Raw genomic sequence first — 22,230 nt, 5'->3', positions numbered from 1 at the left:
GTAGTGGCAGATGAATGGGATCTCTGAGTACGTGTGGCCCAGGAGCTTGAGGTGGAATCTCAGCTCACTGGGGCATGAACAGAGACTGACCAGATGGCTGAGGCCTGGCTGACACCTTGCTCTCAGTGTCTGAGGCTTGATCTCAAGGAGGAACAGCTTCAGACAGATTTCCCTCAGTCTCAGAGTGCACTTGAAGAAAGGACAACAAACAGAACATTGCTCCAGGAAGTGTCCTCCTCCAAGACAGAATAGAAACTGGGAGTGCCTGTCACATGAAGGATCGTAGTGGCCTTAAATCCTGATGATTTGGCTTCTTCCACAGTACTAGTAATCACGGAAATGGAGAGCTCTAGGCTACCTGAAACTTATCTTGTGCATGCATGTGTGTGTATATAAAAATAAAATTAATTTTCCAACAAGCAGTTAACTACAAAACTAACAAACAAACAAACTAACATAGGCACAGCATGCAGAGAAAGGGCAGACATTGCAGGGGCTCCATCTTGCTGCCACAGACCATAAGGAGGAACTGAGGCACAGTTTGGCTTATTCCGCCTTTTATGCCCTTGAGGTGGAGGTGGAGAGGGTGAGAGAGCACCTGGGGCTCAGGCACTGCACCACCGGATACTACCAACCAAAAGAATCCGATCTCCCACATATGGGACACCTATGAAGTCCATGTGAACAATGGATGGAGTGGAAATGAAGTCCATGTGAACCATCACCTGAAGAAGAATATCTTGCTACTGTGTCCATCTGTTTTTCAGAGATCTTTCTTAAAGTTTTCTATACAGTAACAAGATATTCTTCTTCAGGTGATGGTTCACATGGACTTCATTTCCACTCCATTTATTCATTCACATGAAAGAAGCAAACTAGAAGCATTGAAGGAAGTGACCTATCTGAATCACTTCTAATCCCAGCAATCAAAAATGATGTCCTGAAAAAGCTGAGACCAACTGAAACTAATTATACCCAACTGTTGAAACAACAGGAGACTGTCGTAAACATACAATTCATTATTGGCAAATCCTATAGTCATGGCACAGCACAGTTGCCAAACCTATTTGTGACCTCACACCAATGTAAGTGAGCTAGCTCCATTTAAATCAATGGAATGACATTAGTGTAATCAAACATTCAGACTTCCACATTGTCTCTCCTACTGTTCAGGTCTAACCCTAATCCCTCAAACTCCTGATTTTACTTCCTCCATCATGATCAAACTCTTTGTGACAAATTGTACTATTATGTTCACCACTTTTACAAGACTATGGTAAATTTTGTACAAAGTATGCCTTGTGAGGTATCATTTGAATAGTCGATATCTGCTGAACATTATTATTCCACTGAAATATATGTAGCAACAACGTATCTGAAGTTATGGGATTCTACTGTATGATTTTAGTGAAATATGTTGCAATTCTGGGTAATGCCCACAAACCAGTTTTTCAGAGACAAAGACACGCTTGCCCCAGCCAGGTGTTAAAAAACCGTCACCTGCTTAAGTGGCCATTCTCTGGCAGGGGGAAGGTGTGAATAAAAAAATTCATTGCACCACAGGAACGGTTCAAACCTCACACAAAGCGATTGCTTGTCGCCTGCACCCCAGCTAGGGGTAATCCTCGAAAAGAGAGAGGAATATAAAAATGAGAGACAGAAGCCTACAATTCATCTTTCCTCCTCCCATCTTTCTGGTCATTACATCAATGAATATCTGAATAACACTAAATTAAGAGGGAGGGGTCCTACGCTGAAAGGATACCCGGCCTGTGAAATTTACTGCAGTGTATGGTGAGACAAAACATTTTGCTTTTAAGTTCACTTATCTTGTTAAGTTAGGCATTAGCTTGTATTTTACTCTTTTATTTCTTTTATAACTAATCCTGACTTATGCCTCATCACTTATAATCACTTAAAATCTATCTTTCTGTACTTAAATTTATTTTATTGTTTTATCTTAACTAGCGTAATTGGATTAGAGTGTGTTGGAAACTCCATTTGGGATGATGAGGCTGGTGCATTATAATTTTCCTTTGATGAAATGACAGATTTTCTATGTACAAGACAAACATTTCTGGGAGGACGAGGCTAGGATTTGCAGGTGTCGCTCTGTTAGTAATTCATGAGTCAGAGTCAAAGCACTCATGTATTTAGCTGGGCATGAATTTTCATGCTGAAGGCTGTGCTCTTCTGACAACAAAGCAATGTAAAAGGCACCCCAGGCTAAAGAGTTAAGGGGACACTGCTGTTCAACATTCCAGATTGTACCCAGGGTAATGTCACACACTTCACTTCATTTGGCTCCTTTTTTCAGCCTTCAAGCATCCTATGGTATTCCCATCCATCTACACTTTCCTTTCCCTCATTCATCCGTCTAACCAAATCTCTGTTCTCCTTTGTCACTTACACTGCAAGTTCATTCAGAATATTGGGTAAAATATTCAAAAATACCTAAGTGACTTTGGAGTTCAAGTGCCATTTTCAAAATGATATTGGCACCTAAGACCTTATGGGTATGTCTGCATTACAGCTGGGACCAAGTGTTCTCGGCAAGTGGACAGACCAATGTTATTAGGGCTCAAGCTAGCATGCAAAAAATACCAGTGTGGACATTACAGCTCAGATAGCATATCAGAGTCCAAGGCCACCTGACCTCCTGGGTCTGAGCTTAGGGGGCTAGCCGGAGTCTCTGCCAGAGCTGCAATATCCACACTGCTATTTGCACAAGTCTGTCTACCTGGACTGGGAAGCTTGCTCTCACTGAAAATAGTATAGACATACCCTAAATATCACTGAAAGTCAATTGGACTTCAGCTCCTACATTACTCTTCAAAATAGAACTTAGGCATTTTGGAAAATTTTACTCAGGATTAATCTCATCTCTCTCTCTCCTGGATTCCCGTATCAACTTGGTTCTGTCACCTCGACTCCATTGGAAACATTCTCACTAAAGACTGTTGCTGCTAAAATAAAAATGTGGAGACCTCAATAGAAAACTGTTATTTCTTTATTAACTCATCCAATTTCTCTAGACTTTAGCATAAACTGCTGTAGAAATAGTTAATTTATTAAGAACATGACAGCATATTTCCAAGCACCACAATTAATCTGTTTACTTTCTACATTTAGAATTTTACTATTATTCTACCTTAATTTAAATTTTACATGAAATCTCAATAAGCAAGTTTATAAATTTCCTTAGCAAGCAAAAGAATTCAACTGTAATCTGTGTCCTTTATACTGAAATGTTTACCTTTTACTTTCCAAACAATAAGCTGTTCTAAGACAACAGTAACCCACATTCAACATTACATATCGAATACATTACATATAACAGAATCAGTTCCATAATAAAACTATAATGAATTTAGAAATAAATTATCTTTGAGGAAGTGCTTACCATTCAAAATTTCTTTCAAACATCTAAACCAGGAATAGCAGTGGTCTTCACTTGAATTTAAAAAATTGATGGCACAGTCCTTTAGTTTATTTTCTTTTTTCAGGCATACAAAAACTGTGATACCTAATAACATGCCACCTTTCTTCTGACCTACAAAACGACGACGTTTCAGTTTTACAGAAAATATATCTTTCATTTCAACAGATTCCTCTTTACATGATAAGTCCATATTGGAATCACCTGTTAAAAGAAAGAAAACTGTATTAATAATTAACACATATCCCACATTGATAGAAACCTCATATATTATATATACTGTGTTTTATATTTTAATTGTTTGGTCTATATCTTCATATTTTGATTCACTGTGCATCAGTTGCATAAATCACTGATTGTGTTCTTTGCCCAATATTCCAGTATTTAGGTTTCAAATCTTCCAGTAAGAAATTAGCATAGTTCTATCGATCTTGAGCCTTCTTTTTGACATTTAGAAATTAGAGAAGGTTCTGTCTACAAAAACTGTAAATCTTCCATTTTGTATTAATTCATTTTCATATAACAAGCTCTCTGTGTCCACTAAATCACTGCATGGTCTTAGTAGCAGCTATCAGAATGCCAGCTTTATTTTTTCATTGGGTATAACTGCATAATCTCCAGGAATGAGAAAGGTACTAGGTCAAATACTAGAAAATATTAGATCAGAGAAAGCAAATAACTCTCTCCACACACACACAAAATAAACCAAATCAGAACTGGGTCACCGGTGTTAACTTCTATTGAAATTTTCAGTTAAGTCTGATTTGGAACAAAACAGCTTCATATTCTAGGGGCAATTTAAACCCTCAGTCCCTGGAGACTGGCAATGGATTGGGAGCACTAGATGAATGCAACAGTTATGAAAACAGACTTTGAGGATGCCATCTTGACATACTTCTTTTAGAAGTACTGATTGACCCATTTCAAGCTGATGCAGGCCTATTCCCGCCTATTCTCACGTCATAAGAACATAAGAATGGCTATACTGGGTCAAACCAATGGCCCATCTGGCCCATCTGGCCCATCTATCCTGTCTTCCAACAGTGGCCAATGCCAAAGTAGAGAGAGTTGATTCCTTAAAGCCAAACTGAGTTAGGGTAGGGGTGACATGAGAGATTGTCCTGTACCCTGGGGAAGTGTTTCTATATCCTCTGTTTAGTTACAGCAAGTCCAATGTCTCCCCCCTCTCCCTGTCCACCAAGGAAGGGAAAGCATGTGGGCTTTACTTCAGAAATGCTTTTTAAATCCCCAAGAAAGTCTTTGCTTCTGCCTTCCTCTTTAGAAAAACCCATAAAAGATTCTGTTGAGTGAATACTTGCCACTAACAGTCTTGAAGCTAAGGGAGAGAAATTGTGAAATGAATATTTTTTTTCTTTCTAGAGAAGGTTTCAAACCTTGCATTCCTAGGATAGCAGAAGAAGAAACCTTTATATCCAAAAATAACTTAAGGTTTGAGCAAGGACTTCAGAAGAGATACCCCACTTTGAGAAGGAGAGTAACTAGTCTCAATTCTTATCACAGTTTAACAACCAGGGATGGCACCAGAAAGTTCATTAATCCACTGAATTGCAAACCTTATTTTTAGCAGATAGTCTAAAAACGGTCTGGAAAGAATTTACGATATGAGGAAACATTTGCCTCAGATTCTCTGACTCTACCTAGCTCAGGATCATCAAATGGAATGGTGAATATTAGCAACACATCTAAACCTATCTCTGGCTGATTACAAGGACTGTATTGATAAAGACAACCACAAGAAGGAATAATCAAGTATCTGTTTCACAACAGATAATCTTTCTATCCAAACAAGTTATAGTTAGTCCTACAGTTAATGCCAAAGGAGACCATTACATCATCTAATCTGACTGCCCACATATCACAGGCCATTAAATTTCACACAGTTACTTCTATATTGAGCCCAATAATTTATGTTTGACTGATGAATATTTTGCTTGGCTAAAGCATATTTTCCAGAAAGGCATCCAGTCCTGATATGAAGGCATCAATAAATGGAAAATCCACTCCTTCTCTTGGTAGTTAGCTCCAGTAGTTAATCAACCTCACTGTTAAAAATTTGTTCCTAATTTCTAATTAAAGTTTGTCTAGTTTCAGCTTCCAGCCCCTGATTCTGGCTATGCCTTTCTCCATTGCATTAAAGAGCCCTTTAGAATACAGTATTTTCACCCCATGAAGGAAGTTTTACATTGTAATCAAGTCTCCTCTCAATCTTCTTATTGAGAAACTAAACAGATAGAACTCTTCAAGTCTCTTACTGTAAGCCATTTTCTTCAGTCTTCAGATCATTTTTGTTGCTCTTTTCTGAACCTCTCCAATTTATCAACATCTTTTAAAAAATGTGGACACCAGAATGGTATGTAATATTTTGACATTGACCTCACCAAGACTGTATACAGAGATAAGTCATCTCCCTACTCCTACATGCCTGTTTTATATCCCAGGATCACATTAGCCCTTTTGCTACAGCATTGCACTGGGAGCTTGCATTCATTTGTTTGTCTGCTATCCTAGAGTATATCTTTTAGAAAAATATCCAATATAGATGTAAAAGTTGTCAGTGATAGAATCCAACACGACCGTTGGTAAATTGTTCCAATGGTTAATTACTCTCACTGTTAAAAATGTATACCTTATTTCCAGTCTGAATTTGTCTAGTTTCAACTTTCAGGCACCGGATCATGTTATACCTTTCTCTGCTAGATTGAGCCCATTATTAAATATTTGTTCCTCATATAGGTACTTATAGATTGTAATCAAGTCACCATTTAACCTTCTCTTTGTTAAGCAAAAAAGATTGAGCTCCTTGAGGGTATAATTGTATAGCATGTTTTCTAATCCTTTAATCATCCTCATGGCTCTTCTCTGAATACTCTAGGACCTCTTGGTGGATCGGGAGTACATAGAAGTTTTACAGGAATCGCCTGGTTCAGATGTATGCATAGTAAGTTTACCAAAGGGTGGCATATAACGTTTCTATTAGAGAAAAATGTGGAAAGAAATGTGATGAAATGTGATAAGCTGCAAGGAGATCTGACTGATCTACCAAAAGGATCTGAGGCCAAGGGAGGTGCAGGTTTAGAAAACCAGCCTGATACAGCTCCCAGTGAGGCAGCCCTGAAACTCAAACTGACCAAGATAGAGAAATAGCAGAAAAGACCAGAAAGCTAGAAATAATGGAGAGAGCCAAAGAGAGAAAGCAAGAAAAGCAACAGCAAAAGGAGGCCCACCAGAGAACACTAGAGCTGGAAGACAAAAGCATGAAGGTCAAGAGAAGGAGCTGGAAGTAGAAAAGCAACAGCAAGAGGCAAAAGGCTAAGAAATGGAGATGAAAAGGGAGTAGAAGCTTAAAAGGCTGGAAATGCAAGGGTGGAACCGTCAGCCCACAGGTACCCCTCACCAGAGATCACATAGCTGGGATAACCTGTGCTTGAATTACAGGTAGAGATACAGTACTGACTGCATCAAAGAATATTTGATCACCTTTGAAAGGATATGCAGCGTACACAACATGCCTGATGACCGGAGAATGGTGGTCTTATTCCCCAAACTGACTGGTAAAGCTTTCCAAGCATTTAATTATATGGATGTAAGTGATTCTGTGAAGGGTCTGTGCTAAAAAGGTTTCAAACTACTCCAAAGGCATATCGCCTAAAGTTTAGAGACCTCAGCAAAGTTGGTAAACTAAGACACAGAGATTATGTTCATAAAATGGGAGATTATTTGAGGAAATGGATAAAAAGTAAAGAGGAAGAAACTTGTGACAAATTGGTAGATCTGTCTGCTCAGGAGCAGTTCTTTGATGTCTGCTCTGAGCTGGTGATAGCTGTGGTACAGGAAAAATTTGCGGCTTCTATTGTGTAGACAGCCAGTTATACCTATGAGCAAGACCATTCATAGAGCGCAGGTCCCAAACAGAAAGGCAAAAGCCTGCAGTACAATCGGATCCCTGGTTTGCTCCTGGGAAAAAGGAGGGAGTGGAAAAAACTAGCATTCATCAGTCCCCGCCTGGTAACCCTGATTATCAGACCCCAACACAAGAGGAAGGCCCAAGAAAGGGTTTCTTACATAGGTCCCCTGAAGACAAGCAGCAGCAATGCCTTATGTATGGAAGAATCCAAATATACTCCCCAGTCACCCCAAATTAATGCAGCTACCCTCAGGTCAGAGACTACAGTGGTGACAGAGAGGGTTCTAGTTAATTTTGTCAGGTCTGACCTCATGGAGATACACAGAGCTTATTAAAGAGGCCAAAGTAAACGGTAAAGTGTGTCGGGCTGGAGAGACACTGGAGCCCAGATTTCTCTAGTCAGGAGAGATGTGATTAAGGACATTAATACGAATCCCTGGGGAGGAGGTAAAACTCCTTGCCCTGGGGCACTTTAGAGCCATGGTGCCTTTAGCCCATATTGAATAAGAATGGAAAATTTTAAGGGATTCTTTAAGAATTTACCAGCTGAGTGTTGGTGGAAAATTACATATCATTACCAAAAGCTGTTAATATTGTGACTCACAGCAAGAGGTATATGACCCTGAGTTCCCAGAGGTAAACTCTGAGGATGTAGAGACAGCTGAGAGAAGAGAGGGGCCTTCTACACCCTTGTCAACAGAAAGTGGTGATGTATCTCCAGAAGAGGAGAGTGAGGAGTCACCACTCCCACCCACCTCACCACCAACACACCTTACATGACTATGCAGAAGGGTCAGTAGGCAGGAGATTAATATTATCCCATATAAGTTTCCAAGCAACATACCAGTACCTCATTGTGGATGCTATACATAGAAAGGACTCTGATGAACTTTGAGGGTATGGGTAGGAGTAGTAGACTGGTCAGTAGACTGATCTGCTGCAAAACCACCAGATTTCAGAAGGGAGTTAAAAATGTTCTGAGATCAGAATCTCTCCCGCCCCTAAGTTCCCTATTTTGCTGCTACTGAATAGATGCACAAGAGCCTCGTAAGACTTACGAATCTGATAGGGAAGTGTAATAAACAAAGTAAGACAAAGGAACATTGGTGGGTGTCCTTTCCTGCTGATTACCAATATTCATGGAAATTTTATCATAGTCAGAGCAGATACCACCACCTGTACTTAAGGTTGCTCTACCCTTCCCATTATAAGACCACATTAAGGTTATTTAAAACTTTATCAAACTTAAATTGTTAAGACTGAAATTTTCCACAATAAGTGCCTGCCTCACACTAGGTTTTTTTTTGTTTTTTTTTTTGTTTTGTTTTTTGGTAGGTTCCAATTAAAACAGTTCATACATTTGTGAAAATGACATTAGAGGAAAATATGTTGTTTTGCCCAGGTTAAAAAAAAATTCATACAACTGTCTCACTGAAAAGGTCTAGCAGCTCCATGCTTTGGTACAGGTACTTGAAGTTTGCCAGGGAATTTGCCTCTATGTCCAAGCTGAGCCTGTTCCTGTTCAGAAACATGCAGATTTGGCCAAATTTTAAGCCTTTGGGAAAAAAAAAAAAAAACAGTTCACACAAGCTCAGTAGAGACTTGTTAAGAGTGTGGCAGCTACATTTTCTGAATAGTCCATCTGCACACACTAGCCCAGGGCTGCAAGGACTGAACAGGACTTTCCCTGCAGTAGCTCCTCCACACTGCTGCAATCTGCTGTGGTGCGAGGCCCCCAAACTGAGAGTAGCATCACTATTTTTCCTATGCTTTCTATGCTCCCCATGCTAGCACCATGGCAGGGTGGAGGAGGACGCCACCTGATTTGAATGCAGAGCAGATAGGAGCTGGACTGAACTGGGGGGATGAATGAGTTGACTAGTTAGTGAGGCTGCTTTCTGTTGGATCCTTACCTCATTTGTTACAAAGGTTGGAAGGCATGTAAGTGAATGAAGCAGAGGACTGCAGGAAGAGAATTAATAATTTAACGGTTAAGGTAGTTGAATGCTGCCCTGAATAACTGGATTCTATTCCTGCCTATACTACAGATTTCCTATGTGTTGCTAGGCAAGTCACTGAAACCAAACTCTTCCTCATTTTCTGGGTCCCCAACTTGAGATCCTGGGGTCTGATTTGCAGAAATGCTGACCACACACGGCTGCAACTGAAGTCAAAAGGAACTATGATCTGAACATATAATATGCCTGGGGGAACCGTGTAAGAACAGAATTAACATGCCTCCGCAGATTCTATTTTTTTCCCGCAGAATAATTGATTCCTATGCACCTCCCAGGCAGCAGTCCTGAGTGGTCACGTCTGGTTCAGGCACCGGGAGCAGCTGGGAGAGATGTAAATCATTGCCTTGGGTGGCAGGGCAGGGAGTGCATGCAAGACTCTGTCCTTCTCACTTGCTTCCTGCATGGTGTGCCTGGAGCCCAGGAGAGACAGGGCTGGGGACGCCCCCGCTGGTGGTCCCACCATGTGCCGGGCTCCAGCTGCTAGTCCCAGCTGGGCTGAAGGGGACGGAACTTCCCCTACATGGGCTGCTCCCAGGGCTGGGACCGGAGCTGGATCCTTCCCCTTTTCCTGCCCCCATCACTCCCCAGCTGTGGGGGGAGGAGTCACTGTATGGGAGCAGTCCCCCATCCACCCAATCCCCCCATACCCAGACTTTTCTGCCAAGCTCCACCCTCTTGCACCGAGACCACCCACTGCAGAGCTCCCCACACTCGAACTTCCTCTCCACTGAGCCCCACCCTCCCTGAACCTGGATCACCCTTCTGGGCCCCGCACACCCAGACACTCCCCACTGAGTCCCAACCAGCTGCACCCAGACCCACATGCCACCCCACCAAACCCCACTCCCCAGCACTCAGACCTCCCCTACCAAGCCCTCTCTCCCCCCAGACTCCCCCACTGAGCCTCAACCACCTTCATCTGACCCTCTTCATAGAGTCCCATTCCCCCTGCACCTGGAACCCCACAACAAGACCCTGTGCATCCTGATCCCCCTGCACCTGGACCCCCCCAGTGAGCCACCCGCACCTAGATTCCCCCACACAGAACCCTCTTACCCCACATGAAACCCCTCCACACTTGGATCCTGGACTGAGCCTGCTTACCCTACATCTGGATCAAGGGCAGGGCTGGGTATGAGAGACTCTGTCCCTCTTGCTCGCTGTTGCAGTGCACCTGGCACAGAGGGGCAGGGCCCTGGGATGTTTCTGTGGCAGGCCCAGCCCTTGCACTGTGTCACGGTTGGGTGCAGCCTCACCACTGAGTCCATGTCCCAGGGGAGGAGGGGCTGCAGGGTGATCCCCCTGACCTCTGTGCAGCCCAGGGCCTGTGTTTCCCACTACCATGTTGGAGCCTCCATTCCCATTGTCCTTCTAATCTACTGTCTGCAACAATTTCAATTCTAGTACAGTGACATGCTGAGTACTACTTAGTCATGCCATTCACTAAGGCCCCAAGTTGGCAAAGCATTATTTTCAGTAGGGATACTGAGATGCTGAACTTTCTGCACATTTAAGTACTTTGCCAGATAATGGCCTGACTTCACTCCTAAGGATGTGCTACCCTTTAGGGTATGTCTACACAGCAAAGAAAAAGCCCTGACAGCCAACTTGGGTTCGTGGGGCTTGGGCTGTGGGGCTGTTTCATTGCTTGTAGACTTCTGGACTGGGCCTGGAGCCTGGGCTCTAGGGACGTGACGGAAAATATCCACTAACTTTAAGTGCCTGATTTACTGTCACATCCCTAGGTAAATGCCCCTTCCAAAATCCTTTTCTAGTCTCCCAAGTATACCCCCCCATTTCAAGTGACAGGATCTTGCCTCTACTGCTCTTTGGGGTGGGACCTCTCTATCCAACTGCATCTCCACGTTACTTCCCTCTGGTTTCCAACTGTGATACCTAGTGGGCCCAACAGGCTTGGCACCTGCAAGTTTCCCTTCAGGAACCTGTGGACACCTTGCAATGACACAGAAGTATGATATATTTGCTAAAAGGTACACAGTTCTCAGAGAAATGGCTTTAAAGTAACAAGAAAACTTATATGCATATGATCTTACCTACGTTTGACATTCTCCTCAATTGCCCAGGCAAAAATGGCTTAACTTTGATGTCTCCCATTTCCTTTGGGACCAAGGTACAGCCTGCTTGCTGCAGACCAGCTCTATTGGTCTATCTGCCTGCAACAATTGACAATTTCCCCCTTCCTTTAACCAGGCTAGTATTTGTGGGTATGTCTACAATGCAACTTGGAACAAGCCTCCCCCACAGGCAGACAGGATAGCAGAGCTTGAGCTAGCATGGACATTGTGGCATGGGCTCTTAAATTTAGGGGATCTGGGCTTGAAAGCCTATGCTGCAGCACAAGCTGCGATGTCCAGATTGCTAAGTTTAGTGTGCTAGCTCGAGTCTGTTTACCCAGGTTGGGAGGCTCGCTTCTAGCTGCAGCGTAGATATCCCCTGTAAGGATTTATTCCTTTTGATCTTAGGTTCTACCTGGGAAGAGTACATCTTGCCAGCCAGGAGGGAGCCTAGCAGAAGCAATCCCCAATTAATAGTCCCCCTCAAAGTTCCTTTAAGGAGCCTTGGTATTCTCTATGGCAATACCTTATCTTTGCCGTTATTTTGTTTTTTCTGCTTGGTTGCTTTAACTTCTCCTTTTGACCTTACCCCATAGCAAGTAATCCATGACCCACATAGAGGTATGCATAACATTCATAAAAATAATATAGCTATTTCCCAGGTCATCAAACTTTTGATCTTAATCTCTATGTGCCCCAGTTACCCTTTTGTAAAATGACAATAAAAATATGCCCTTATCTCATAGGAGTGTTGTGAATATAAATTCATTAATATTTATGAAACACTCAAATACTATTGTGATGCACTCTATAGAAAAGTCCAAGAGGAAAGTAGTAATCCTGTCCTCAGGACAGGGTTTGAATATTACACAGTAAATATGGCCTGGGCCCACCCACTAAATAAGGAGAAAACAAGATACTGAATAGCTGTGTGTTAACCAAGCACTGTCCATTTTTTTAACTGAATGAGGTAAGATGCCTATGGAAAAAAAAGTATGTGACCATGTAATTAAAGAATAACAGTCATATAAAGGAAACTGTTCTGCAGCCCTACTATATTTGGTGAGTACTGACTAAAAGGTGTAGCCAATTGTCTGACTAGATTCATGGTTCAGTCTTAAAACTGTTCAAGAGACCAAACCACCAAATGTAGCCAAAGTATTGTCTTTAGACAATACAATATGAAAAAGAGATATAAATATCCTCCTTCTAGAAGCTAATTCTTTCAGCCTGTTCCCTTGACAGAAGGAGTGCTTCAAAGATATGCATCTCACCTAATAGTATTTATGGTATGATTTTACAAGTTACAAAACTCTTTATATGTCACTTAAATTTTAAATTTAACTCACTATTTTCTTCCACATTTATCCTGGGTTCTTCCTTATAATTTCCCATATCTTGTTTTAAATATTACATTCCAAATGTTAATGAGCCATGAAAGTACTAACTATACTTGATACAAAGTATATATGCATCTTAGCTTTGACAAGTTTCCTAATTTTCTAATGCCAAAGTTGAATTCAGCATTGGAAAGTGTTGTGGGATGGATGCTGGACATGGGTGAACAGAACTGTGGGAAGATCATAATACATTCAGTTAACATAACTTCCCAACACCATATAGATAATGTATGTTATATTAATACCACGCACATAATACTTATAAATATGGTATATACTATGCCTAACATGTATGTATTTGCTAACAATGTGTTCAACACCCAGAGGAATAGGAATTTATTCTGGTTAAAGAAATAATTTCTAATGCAAATAGTTTGTTTAAATTAAACTATTCTCCTGTGCTGACAACAATACAAATATTGCTACATTGTAATAGTGCCTGAGAACCTAAAATTGACACTGCAAACAAAAGTGAAAATGAGTATTTCCACTGCATAAGAAAAGTAAATTGCAAAAAGGTAATAAAACAAAATAATGAAATGCAAATTTTATTTTAAATATCCTTAGTTTTCATAATGCAAGGAATTTATAACATAAGTTAGAACATTTCTTTTTTTAACAGTATTATTTTAAACCTGACACTATCCTTTCTGTTTACCCTTCACTTACTCTAGGTGGGTCAAATTCCTGCACTGGTTGCATGAATACCAACCTTCTCTTTTTCAGAAAGAAAATAATGCTTTCTAATAAGCCAAACACATGCATTTTATATAAGGCCTCAAAAAGCCTTGTCTTCATATGCAGATTAGACCAAAACAAATAAAAAAAGATTTTCTTGTAAGAGAAAATTTTAAACTTTAGAAACAGTTAATTGGACATAGTCTAGAACACACTTTAAAAATGTACTTGAAATATATTTAGGCTGAGATTTTCAAGTACACCTAACATCTGGATACCTATTTCCTACAAAATTAAGGGCAATTGGGCATTTAAATCCCCTAGGTGGGTTGAATAGCCTCACATCTGTGGTTGTTTGGTAAAAAAGAATAACGTTTTTCATAGGATGAAGAAATAAAAAAATATGCGATACAATTAAGATAATGAAACTTATAAAACTTAATTTGCAGTCTATCAAACAAAAATATTTCAGATATGCTAAAATAACCAAATTCATGTTAACCACACATATAATCTTTATTTTAGACATGAAGTTTTTCTTTTAATTTAAGAACTATTGGCTCATTAGTATCATGTTCATTATTGCTAGCTGTTTCAGAACATTAACTGTCCTCTCACATTACTTAGAAAGATACTGGGACCATCTGTTCTTGCAACGGATTTAAGTATACATCTATTAGATATCATGCTATTTATTTAATTCAGCACCCACTTCCTATTGTTGTATCTTCTGGAAAAAAAAGTCAATTTAATTAAAAGGAATAAAGATAATCTCTCCTGCCAGGTTGTCATGTCACCATGAGAGCAGAGAAGTGAACTGCATAAAGCAGGTTACAGTATTTAGTAAGAGTAGCAAAACTAACAACATTTAACATTTAGCAAAGGTCTAACAAAAACAGAATAATGTACGGTGCCTTTTAAAAAAAAATATTACTGTAAGCCAAGGGTTTGTCTAAGTCAATCTTGGCACATCTGTCTGATGTAGAGCGTAAACAGGATTAGAGCTGGATTTAGCTGCTTGATGCTAATTGTACTCACAGTTTCTGCACATGTCCACTTTTTCAAATACAGCATGAAAAATAAGAAACCCTGATATATGAATTTCTAACAACATGTTTTATACACCTACTTAAGCTGTACTAGATTTTCAAGATATGGGGTTATCCTACAAGTTTTTTACTATTTAGGATGATCTAATCTCCCAATACAAAATGTCCATTTGAATACACCACACAAAGCTAAATCTATGGGGTAAAGGACTAATACATTTGAATACGGTTTAACTGTAAATAGAAAACCAAAATTTAATTAGTTAATCAGGTTAAACTAGGTTTTAAACAAATAAACACATCTATATATTTAGAGCCAAAAAGATCAAAATATATACAAAGAAAGAAAATAATTCTGTTGAAAATTAAGAACATTTGTGACGAAGAGAATTTAGCAGGGTGTTACGCATATTTTAACAATAATAATATTAAAATAAAATATTTTCTGGACAGTTCTTAAACCATATGTTCATTATCTCCTGAAATGATATAAAAAGTGCAATGCTACATAGAAATTCTATAACAATCTATAATTCAATTTATAATATCAAGCACAAAAGAAGGAAAAATATGGAGGAAAGGTAGTCCTGTAGTTAAACCACAGGATTTGGGAGTCCAGAAATGTGAGTTCTATTCCCTCCTCTGCTATAAATTGTGTGTGTGACTTTAGGCAAGTCACTTACATACTTTCTGCCTCAGTTTCCCTAAATGTAAAATGGAGTTAATAATTTCTTTATCTCACAAAGATGCTGTGAAGTTTAATTCATTAATGAATGTGAGGCACTCAGATACAGTGATGAGTGCAATAGAAATTATAACATATTAAAAATATTAGAACTACCAAAGAAAATCTAGTTCTAAATCAAAATATTAATTTCCCCCCTAACATTATTTCTATGGATTATAACATGTTGCCAAATTTTGTACATGCAGTACAATACGTATATATTTTATACACTATAAAAATACAAAACAGAACTGGCACATAAAGCAGCAGAATGAGATATTAAATAAATAATTTACAACTATGCAAGTATAGTTCTAGTCCTGTTAAACTTATTTTGGCAATATCTGAATTCTCACTTTTTCCCAGCACAGAACTCACAGCCCTGAGGAAAACGGGGGGATCTAAAACATCTTTTTGTTCTCCTGATCTTAGTCCGCTCTGGTGCTCCTGACATAACTCATACAGCCCAAGGGCCTGTCTAAGGGCCTCTGGATTGCTCTACAGGCTGCAGCACTACCTGGAATCTCCATGGTGCTGTGTGCTGCAGCCCCACCACCACATTTCTCTTTCCTCATCTCAGCCCCACTCCCAGCACACCTACTGCAGGACTTACAAGAGGTCCTCAAAAAGTAGCCTTATGTCTGTCTTCCACAGTTCCTGCACCCAGGGAATCCTCCCATGTCTGGATTCAGGATTTTTAGGGCCCTTTTACATCACTTCAGCCCTTTTACACAACATGAAAGGGCCAGAGCAGGGGCAAGGAACTCACAAAGACTACTATTGACACTTTTCTCAGATTTATGAGAATCCTTTTTTCCACCTTGTAACAAAATGAAATCAAATAGGACTTGAGTTGCACTACAAGTAACAATACACAATGTTCTGAAAAAACAGATGTGAAATCTTCCAAGGTAGAAAAATAATCTATTTTCCCCTCTAATTCTTTTAAAATAACTTACATGAAAAATTACAAAAGTCACAGAAAGAAAACGCTGGCATGGGAACAGCACACCACAAGAAATCTTTTTGCTTAATTTATAACACTGAATATAATTAATACATAAAAGAATATTAAAATAAAAATAAATGTAATGCTGAATAATTCAAATACTCAATGATAGGACAATGTATAGAACATATGATTTTTTTGTTAGTTTGATTGACATAACTTGAGGTGGTCTAACATTCAAAACAGAAGACTGGCACTGAAGATTCTGACTGCTCTTCACAGCTCTGCCACTGCTTTACTGAGTGACATCAGGCAATTCACTTAAACCCAAATTCAAAAAAACATCCCTAATCAGGAAAACACTTAAGCATGTACTTAACTTCAAGCATGTTCTTATGTCCCATTGGGAGATTTAATATATTATACACATACCTACTTCTGCATCTGCTAAATAATGCCATATTTACTTTAATAATCTGAGACATTAGTGAAACATAAAAACATCTTTAGACATTTATATATCACATAGCGAATCAGATCAACTACAAATGATGAACCAGCTTTGATGTGGGATCCTGCCAGCAGTAAATCTGCCTGGAGCAGGGGAAGAGAGGCACAAGCCATCCATAACCATACTCTAGTAGAGATTAGCATCAATTAGCACAAACCCCAAAGTGGCCAAGACTGATCAAGGAGATGATGGATTCGTCTGGGAGATGTGCCTATTCAGCACCTCGTTGAGGTAACCTCCACCAGCAGCAGCACTCATATGCAGCCCCAAACAAATTTTAAAATTTCCTTCCCCAACAGAATACCCAGGGGTAGGCAAGAGCAATAGTTCCTTCAGCATTTTCCTCACAGAAGTAAATCTCCTTCCCTTTCCCTACTCCAGCAAAGATATACCCATGGGAACAAGCAGAATGTAAATCACATCCCTATGCCTACCCTTATCCCTATGAGTCTAGCCCCATACTACTTTGTCTTACAAAGCATTTCCAAGAAAGAGGGAAAAAGAAAAATTAAGACTATTCTATGGTAAAACTGAATTAATCCATGTAACATACATACAGCTATATATTGCTATAATTTTTAATTCTTTCATTCTTAATCTTAGAAATGTCCACATTATGCACGTGACACGTGAGGAGAAGGGACAGTGTGATATGGGAATACTAGAAATAACATGAGGGAGAACAATATTGCAATAGATGTGCCATTTATTTGACCTAAAGTACTAGCCAATCATTGGTCTTTCATATAAATATAATTTAGAAAATATTAGCATTTTATTCATTTTGCAACATTTTTATTGTATACTATTTTACAAAGATGCATATGCTGCAAGTAATCAAACAAAAATACAATTTTTGGAGTCTCATCAATTCATTATTTTAAAATTTCTTCAGTAGCTTAATACTTTTATCAAAGTTATTTCAAACAAATTTGATATCAATATGATGTGACATAATTGAAGCAACCCTTAATTTCACTCACAGTAAGAAATCACAGGATTAACTAACACGGTGCAGTCTTTTAGAAAAGTTTATTGCTTCCAGATGGATGCAAGTTTCCTTTCATCACTGATTATAACTACTGTATACAGGGAGCCAATGCTATTATGAACATAGACAAAATGTAGTTATACAAAGATAAATTATTAAAATATTGATTCAGGGGAGGCTTACATAATAAAATGTGTATCTTGACTAAGATAAGACAACTCCTTTAGTGTAGTTTATGCTGCTATAAACTTTGAATATAAAACTGCATGGCAGACAATACATGGACACGCACAACTCTGCAAGGTATCCATAAAATGAATTCTAGTTCAAACTGTGTGCTCTTTGCTTCATGTTGTGTTGTGCCATGTGTTTCACTGCATGATGCTTAACACCCTCATGCCCACCTGTGCATCAGGCTAAGCATGTATGCTTATCTTGTTCAGTAGCAGAACTGTTCAATATACTTGCAATCCACTTATGATAAAATAAAACTAATTGTGTAAATATTGCATTTTTCTCTCTTAATTCAAATTACAATAGCTACAACAGCTATTACAATAGCATACAAAATACTGGTAAAATTTACTGACAGCTCTAAACAATGGTTTAGTGAACAACAAGAAAAGACATTTTTAGTCATGTTTGGATTAGGATGGAAGAAGTAATTATAGAAGTTTTATTTGGGATATTTAAAATGCATTCAATTAAAATGCATTCGATAAACCATAGTGAAAGCAAGAACTCCAATTAGTATAACCACATAAAATACTAAAAAATTTAGGAAAACTACTAACAGGTACAAATAATGTGTTTGGGAAATAATCCTAGGGCCATTTCCTGGTCAGAGAACAATCACAAAACTAAGCAGATACGAATGCTGACTCTTCAGCCCATGTAATAATAATTATTAAACAAAAGGAGTAGGATTTTTTTAAATGTAAACAAATAAGACACTTTAAATAATAATCAGAAATAAGCAGATGTTGAATGAATGAAGATGAGGGATAAACACTACATATCCCAATGATCTACAAAATAAAATATAAAAGTTGACCCTGTAATACACTGAGGACTTCCTACAGGAAAAGCCAAAATATATGATCATAACCAACATGCATATGAACACACATAATTTCTGTTAGACGTGTCAGCTGCTTAAAAACAAAAACCAAACAAAATGACTAATCCAAAAGGTAGTTCTCAGGACTACTGAGGTACATCTTTGCATATGGTCATACATCAGTATATAATCCTACCATTTCTATTAAGCAATCTGTTTGATAACCCCCACCCTCTTCTCTTCTCTTTTATTTATTTACAGCCATTGGCTATGTCGACAATATCACTTTTGTTGGTATAATTTATGTCACCCGGGGGTGTAAAAAAAAAATCCAACACTCCTCTGAGCGACATAAATTACACCGACAGACGCTCCGGTGTGGACAGCGCTATGTCGGCGGAAAAGTTTCTTCCGCCAACATAATTACCACCACTCATGGAGGTAGTTTTACTATGTTGACGGGAGAGCTCCCTCTAGTGTAGACATGGCCTTAATTCCGAATCCTGTAATTGCATCCACATTGGTAGACCCATGTGCCTGTTGAGAATTTCACTGACATGGGGGGGGAGGAGAGATGGCAGAAATATAGTATCATTGTGTGAGAGAGAGAGAGAGAGTCATGGTGACTGAATCCCTCAAGAAGAATGAACAGTCATCAATCCCAGGAAGTCACAAACCCATTTTGAGAAGTCTCCACTCATTTACTTACTAACCCATGGGGAGGAAGGTGAGGAGACTAGCAAAGATTATATCAAGGATAAGGTAGATGCAATGAAAAGAATAAAATAGTATAAAATTTACCAAAAGATTCTGGGATTAAACAGGGTGGCTAACCACTTATTAGGATCTGAAAAAGGCTTATTGGAAACTAGCACTGACTCTTCATTAGGATAAGACCCACATGCCAAGTGTTATGGACAAATTTTAAGCTATTAGTTATGCATACATAGTATTGAGCAACCCAGAAGAGCAGTATGACATTGTTTGGAAATGAAAATGTTAACCATACTTGACTGACACAACCATATAGACTGTCATTGTGGTGCTAAAACAGATATCTCACCTGAGGAGCTCCTCAACAATCTCCTCATGGGCACAGAGGTCCACCCACATTCATACATTTGCAGGATCAGGACTTGTATCTAGAAGTATCTACACAGTAATAAAACAAAACATAAAAATGAATTGCTCTTCTAAAAGTCCCTCACCCAAACATTTTGGTGTGTATTGTTAATCCTATGTGAGTAGTTCTCTATAACAGCATTAGAACTCTCCCTTATTAATTAAAAAAATAAAACTTTAGTTTCTGTATAAGCTATGAACTGGATAGCTTCTTTAATTTAGCCTTGACCAATGTGTACAGGAAAAGAAAAAAAAGGTGGTATCACCTGCAACCGAGAAACGCTACTACTACAAGTCTCTTTTTGTACATATGCTGGGACTGTTGACAGCATGAATAGAAGTGTCCTACATTAAATGTTGTTAGTACGTGAACCTCAAACATATCTTTAGACAGAGTCTTATGGACATGCATCAGCTAAGTCTAATGAAGTCATAGATTTTCCTGAAGCTATGGTTGAAAGAACTGATTACATTTCCATTCTGACTCTGAAATGTTTTATTGGGTTTTTTTTCCCCTCTTCAAAATAAGAAGATCCTCAGGACTATATTTATTTATTTACATAGTACTGTCTCGATGGCTTTTTTTAGCCAGGAAGTATACACTGACTATACAGACTCCTATTGTGCTGTGTTTCCTGACAACGGAGACTAAGTAAGCTAATTTCTTGGATATTTTGTGAGTTCGGTAAAATAGCCATTCCTTAGGATATCCAAAAACCTCCAATCTGTGGTAATTTGCTCTTTCCTCCAAAGACAACATTAGCAATCCAAATGGTCTCCAGTGATTCTCCTTGCAAGCATGCCACAGAGCTAGAATGCAAGAAGTACTTTGCTTCAACTGCAGACAGCAACAAATAAATCCACTTACCAATAAATATGGTGAGGCCGGTGAAAATTCTGGTTTATTCAGACAGCCTCTCCCCTGTAAATCACATATTTGAGCCAGTTTTAACTCTACAGGAAAATCAAGTTGTGTAAAGCCAGCGTCTCTTGCACATGGTAAACAGCACCAGAGGAAGAGGGTCAAAATGCTCCTGTTCTTTTTGATTAAGTTTGACAAGATCTCAACACAGGCAACACAGGGAATACAGGAACCTAAGACCTATGAGCGGAATTTCTACCCCTTGTGGCTTCTAAAAGCCAATAAAAAAGCATTAGAGAAATCTCCATTTATGAACCACCATGACAGTTATACTTCTCTGAGAAAATACAGAAATAGCCCAAAGTGAGGCACATAAGAGCTACGGACAAAGAATTTTCAGCAGAAGAGATCCCACTATAGAATGAACTTCCAGAGGAAATTAGACAAATCCAGACTCTGACTACACCTCTGGGAAATGCTACAAAACCTGCCTGTTTTATAAAGTTTTTCCACATGCAAAACAGACCCTATCCCAAGAGAGCATTCTATCATTGAAAAAGTGAGAAGAACCAGAGACTCCAGGCAGTTTACCAAGGTCTTCAATATTGTCAGTCTGTTTTATCTGGAAATTGTTCAGATACTAAAGTCATTGTCAGCGCTACAAAATCCTAGAGATAAACAGGTGGAAAACAGAGCATCAGCATAGATGAAATATGCTGAGTTCAAGTTCTGCTCAAGAAACCATCACTTGACAGTGAAGATCTATTCAATTAATATCCATCTTCAAATTTTTATTTCTTAGAGAAGATGATTCAGGAAGTTGACTGGTCAATTCATGAGCATTTAGGTAAAATAGCTTTCAGTCTAGTCAAGCTCTGGAATGGCACCAACAATAGTTTCTGTAACAGATGATTTTTCTCCACATACAGGATATAAGCCTTTTGCCATACTGATATGTCAGGTATAACAGCAGTTTTAGATATTGATCACAAGTTGATATTATGGACAAAAAAGAGTGGAAATGATTGCTTTGGTGGTGTTCTGTTAATTCTTTCTGAGAACGTTCCAACTGTGTAATTATTCTACAGGAAGATGTGATGTATAATTATTCTATAGGACGTCCTGATGTTATTGTCTTATGAATAAACAAAACTCAGAAAATGACAACTGGACAGGATGATCTGTGGCATCACTGATACACTACATTATGTCCTCCACCCTAAACATCAGGTGTTTATTTTTTGCCCCACTGCCTAGTCAAGACTGTAAAAGAATGATGGACAACTGGTTCAAAATTAGTTTATATCATAGGAAAATTTCATTTAAAGTTAGTTAAGGATGCTTTAACTAATATTTTCCTTGAACGTTGAAAGACCATGGTCAACCACCCTAATTCTGTTTCTCTCTACTTACCAACTTTTACT

At 38.9% G+C, this 22,230-nt stretch overlaps 1 protein-coding gene across 1 annotated transcript in view; it reads right to left on the bottom strand.

Annotated features, from left to right (window-relative positions):
- Positions 1-22,230, bottom strand: part of CERKL (ceramide kinase like) — a 102,410-nt gene that overhangs the window by 55,271 nt on the left and 24,909 nt on the right. Inside the window, 1 exon segment of the mRNA XM_067549087.1 lies at positions 3,404-3,643. Within this exon segment, the coding sequence (XP_067405188.1) occupies positions 3,404-3,643 (240 nt within the window).

The sequence above is a fragment of the Emydura macquarii genome, unplaced genomic scaffold, assembly GCF_026122565.2.
Source record: "Emydura macquarii macquarii isolate MOO-44397 ecotype Brisbane River unplaced genomic scaffold, CSIRO-AGI_Emac_v2 contig_1253, whole genome shotgun sequence".
Lineage (NCBI taxonomy): Eukaryota > Metazoa > Chordata > Testudines > Chelidae > Emydura > Emydura macquarii.
Note: the sequence above shows the minus strand (reverse complement) of the source record. Positions and strands in the feature narration are given on the sequence as shown.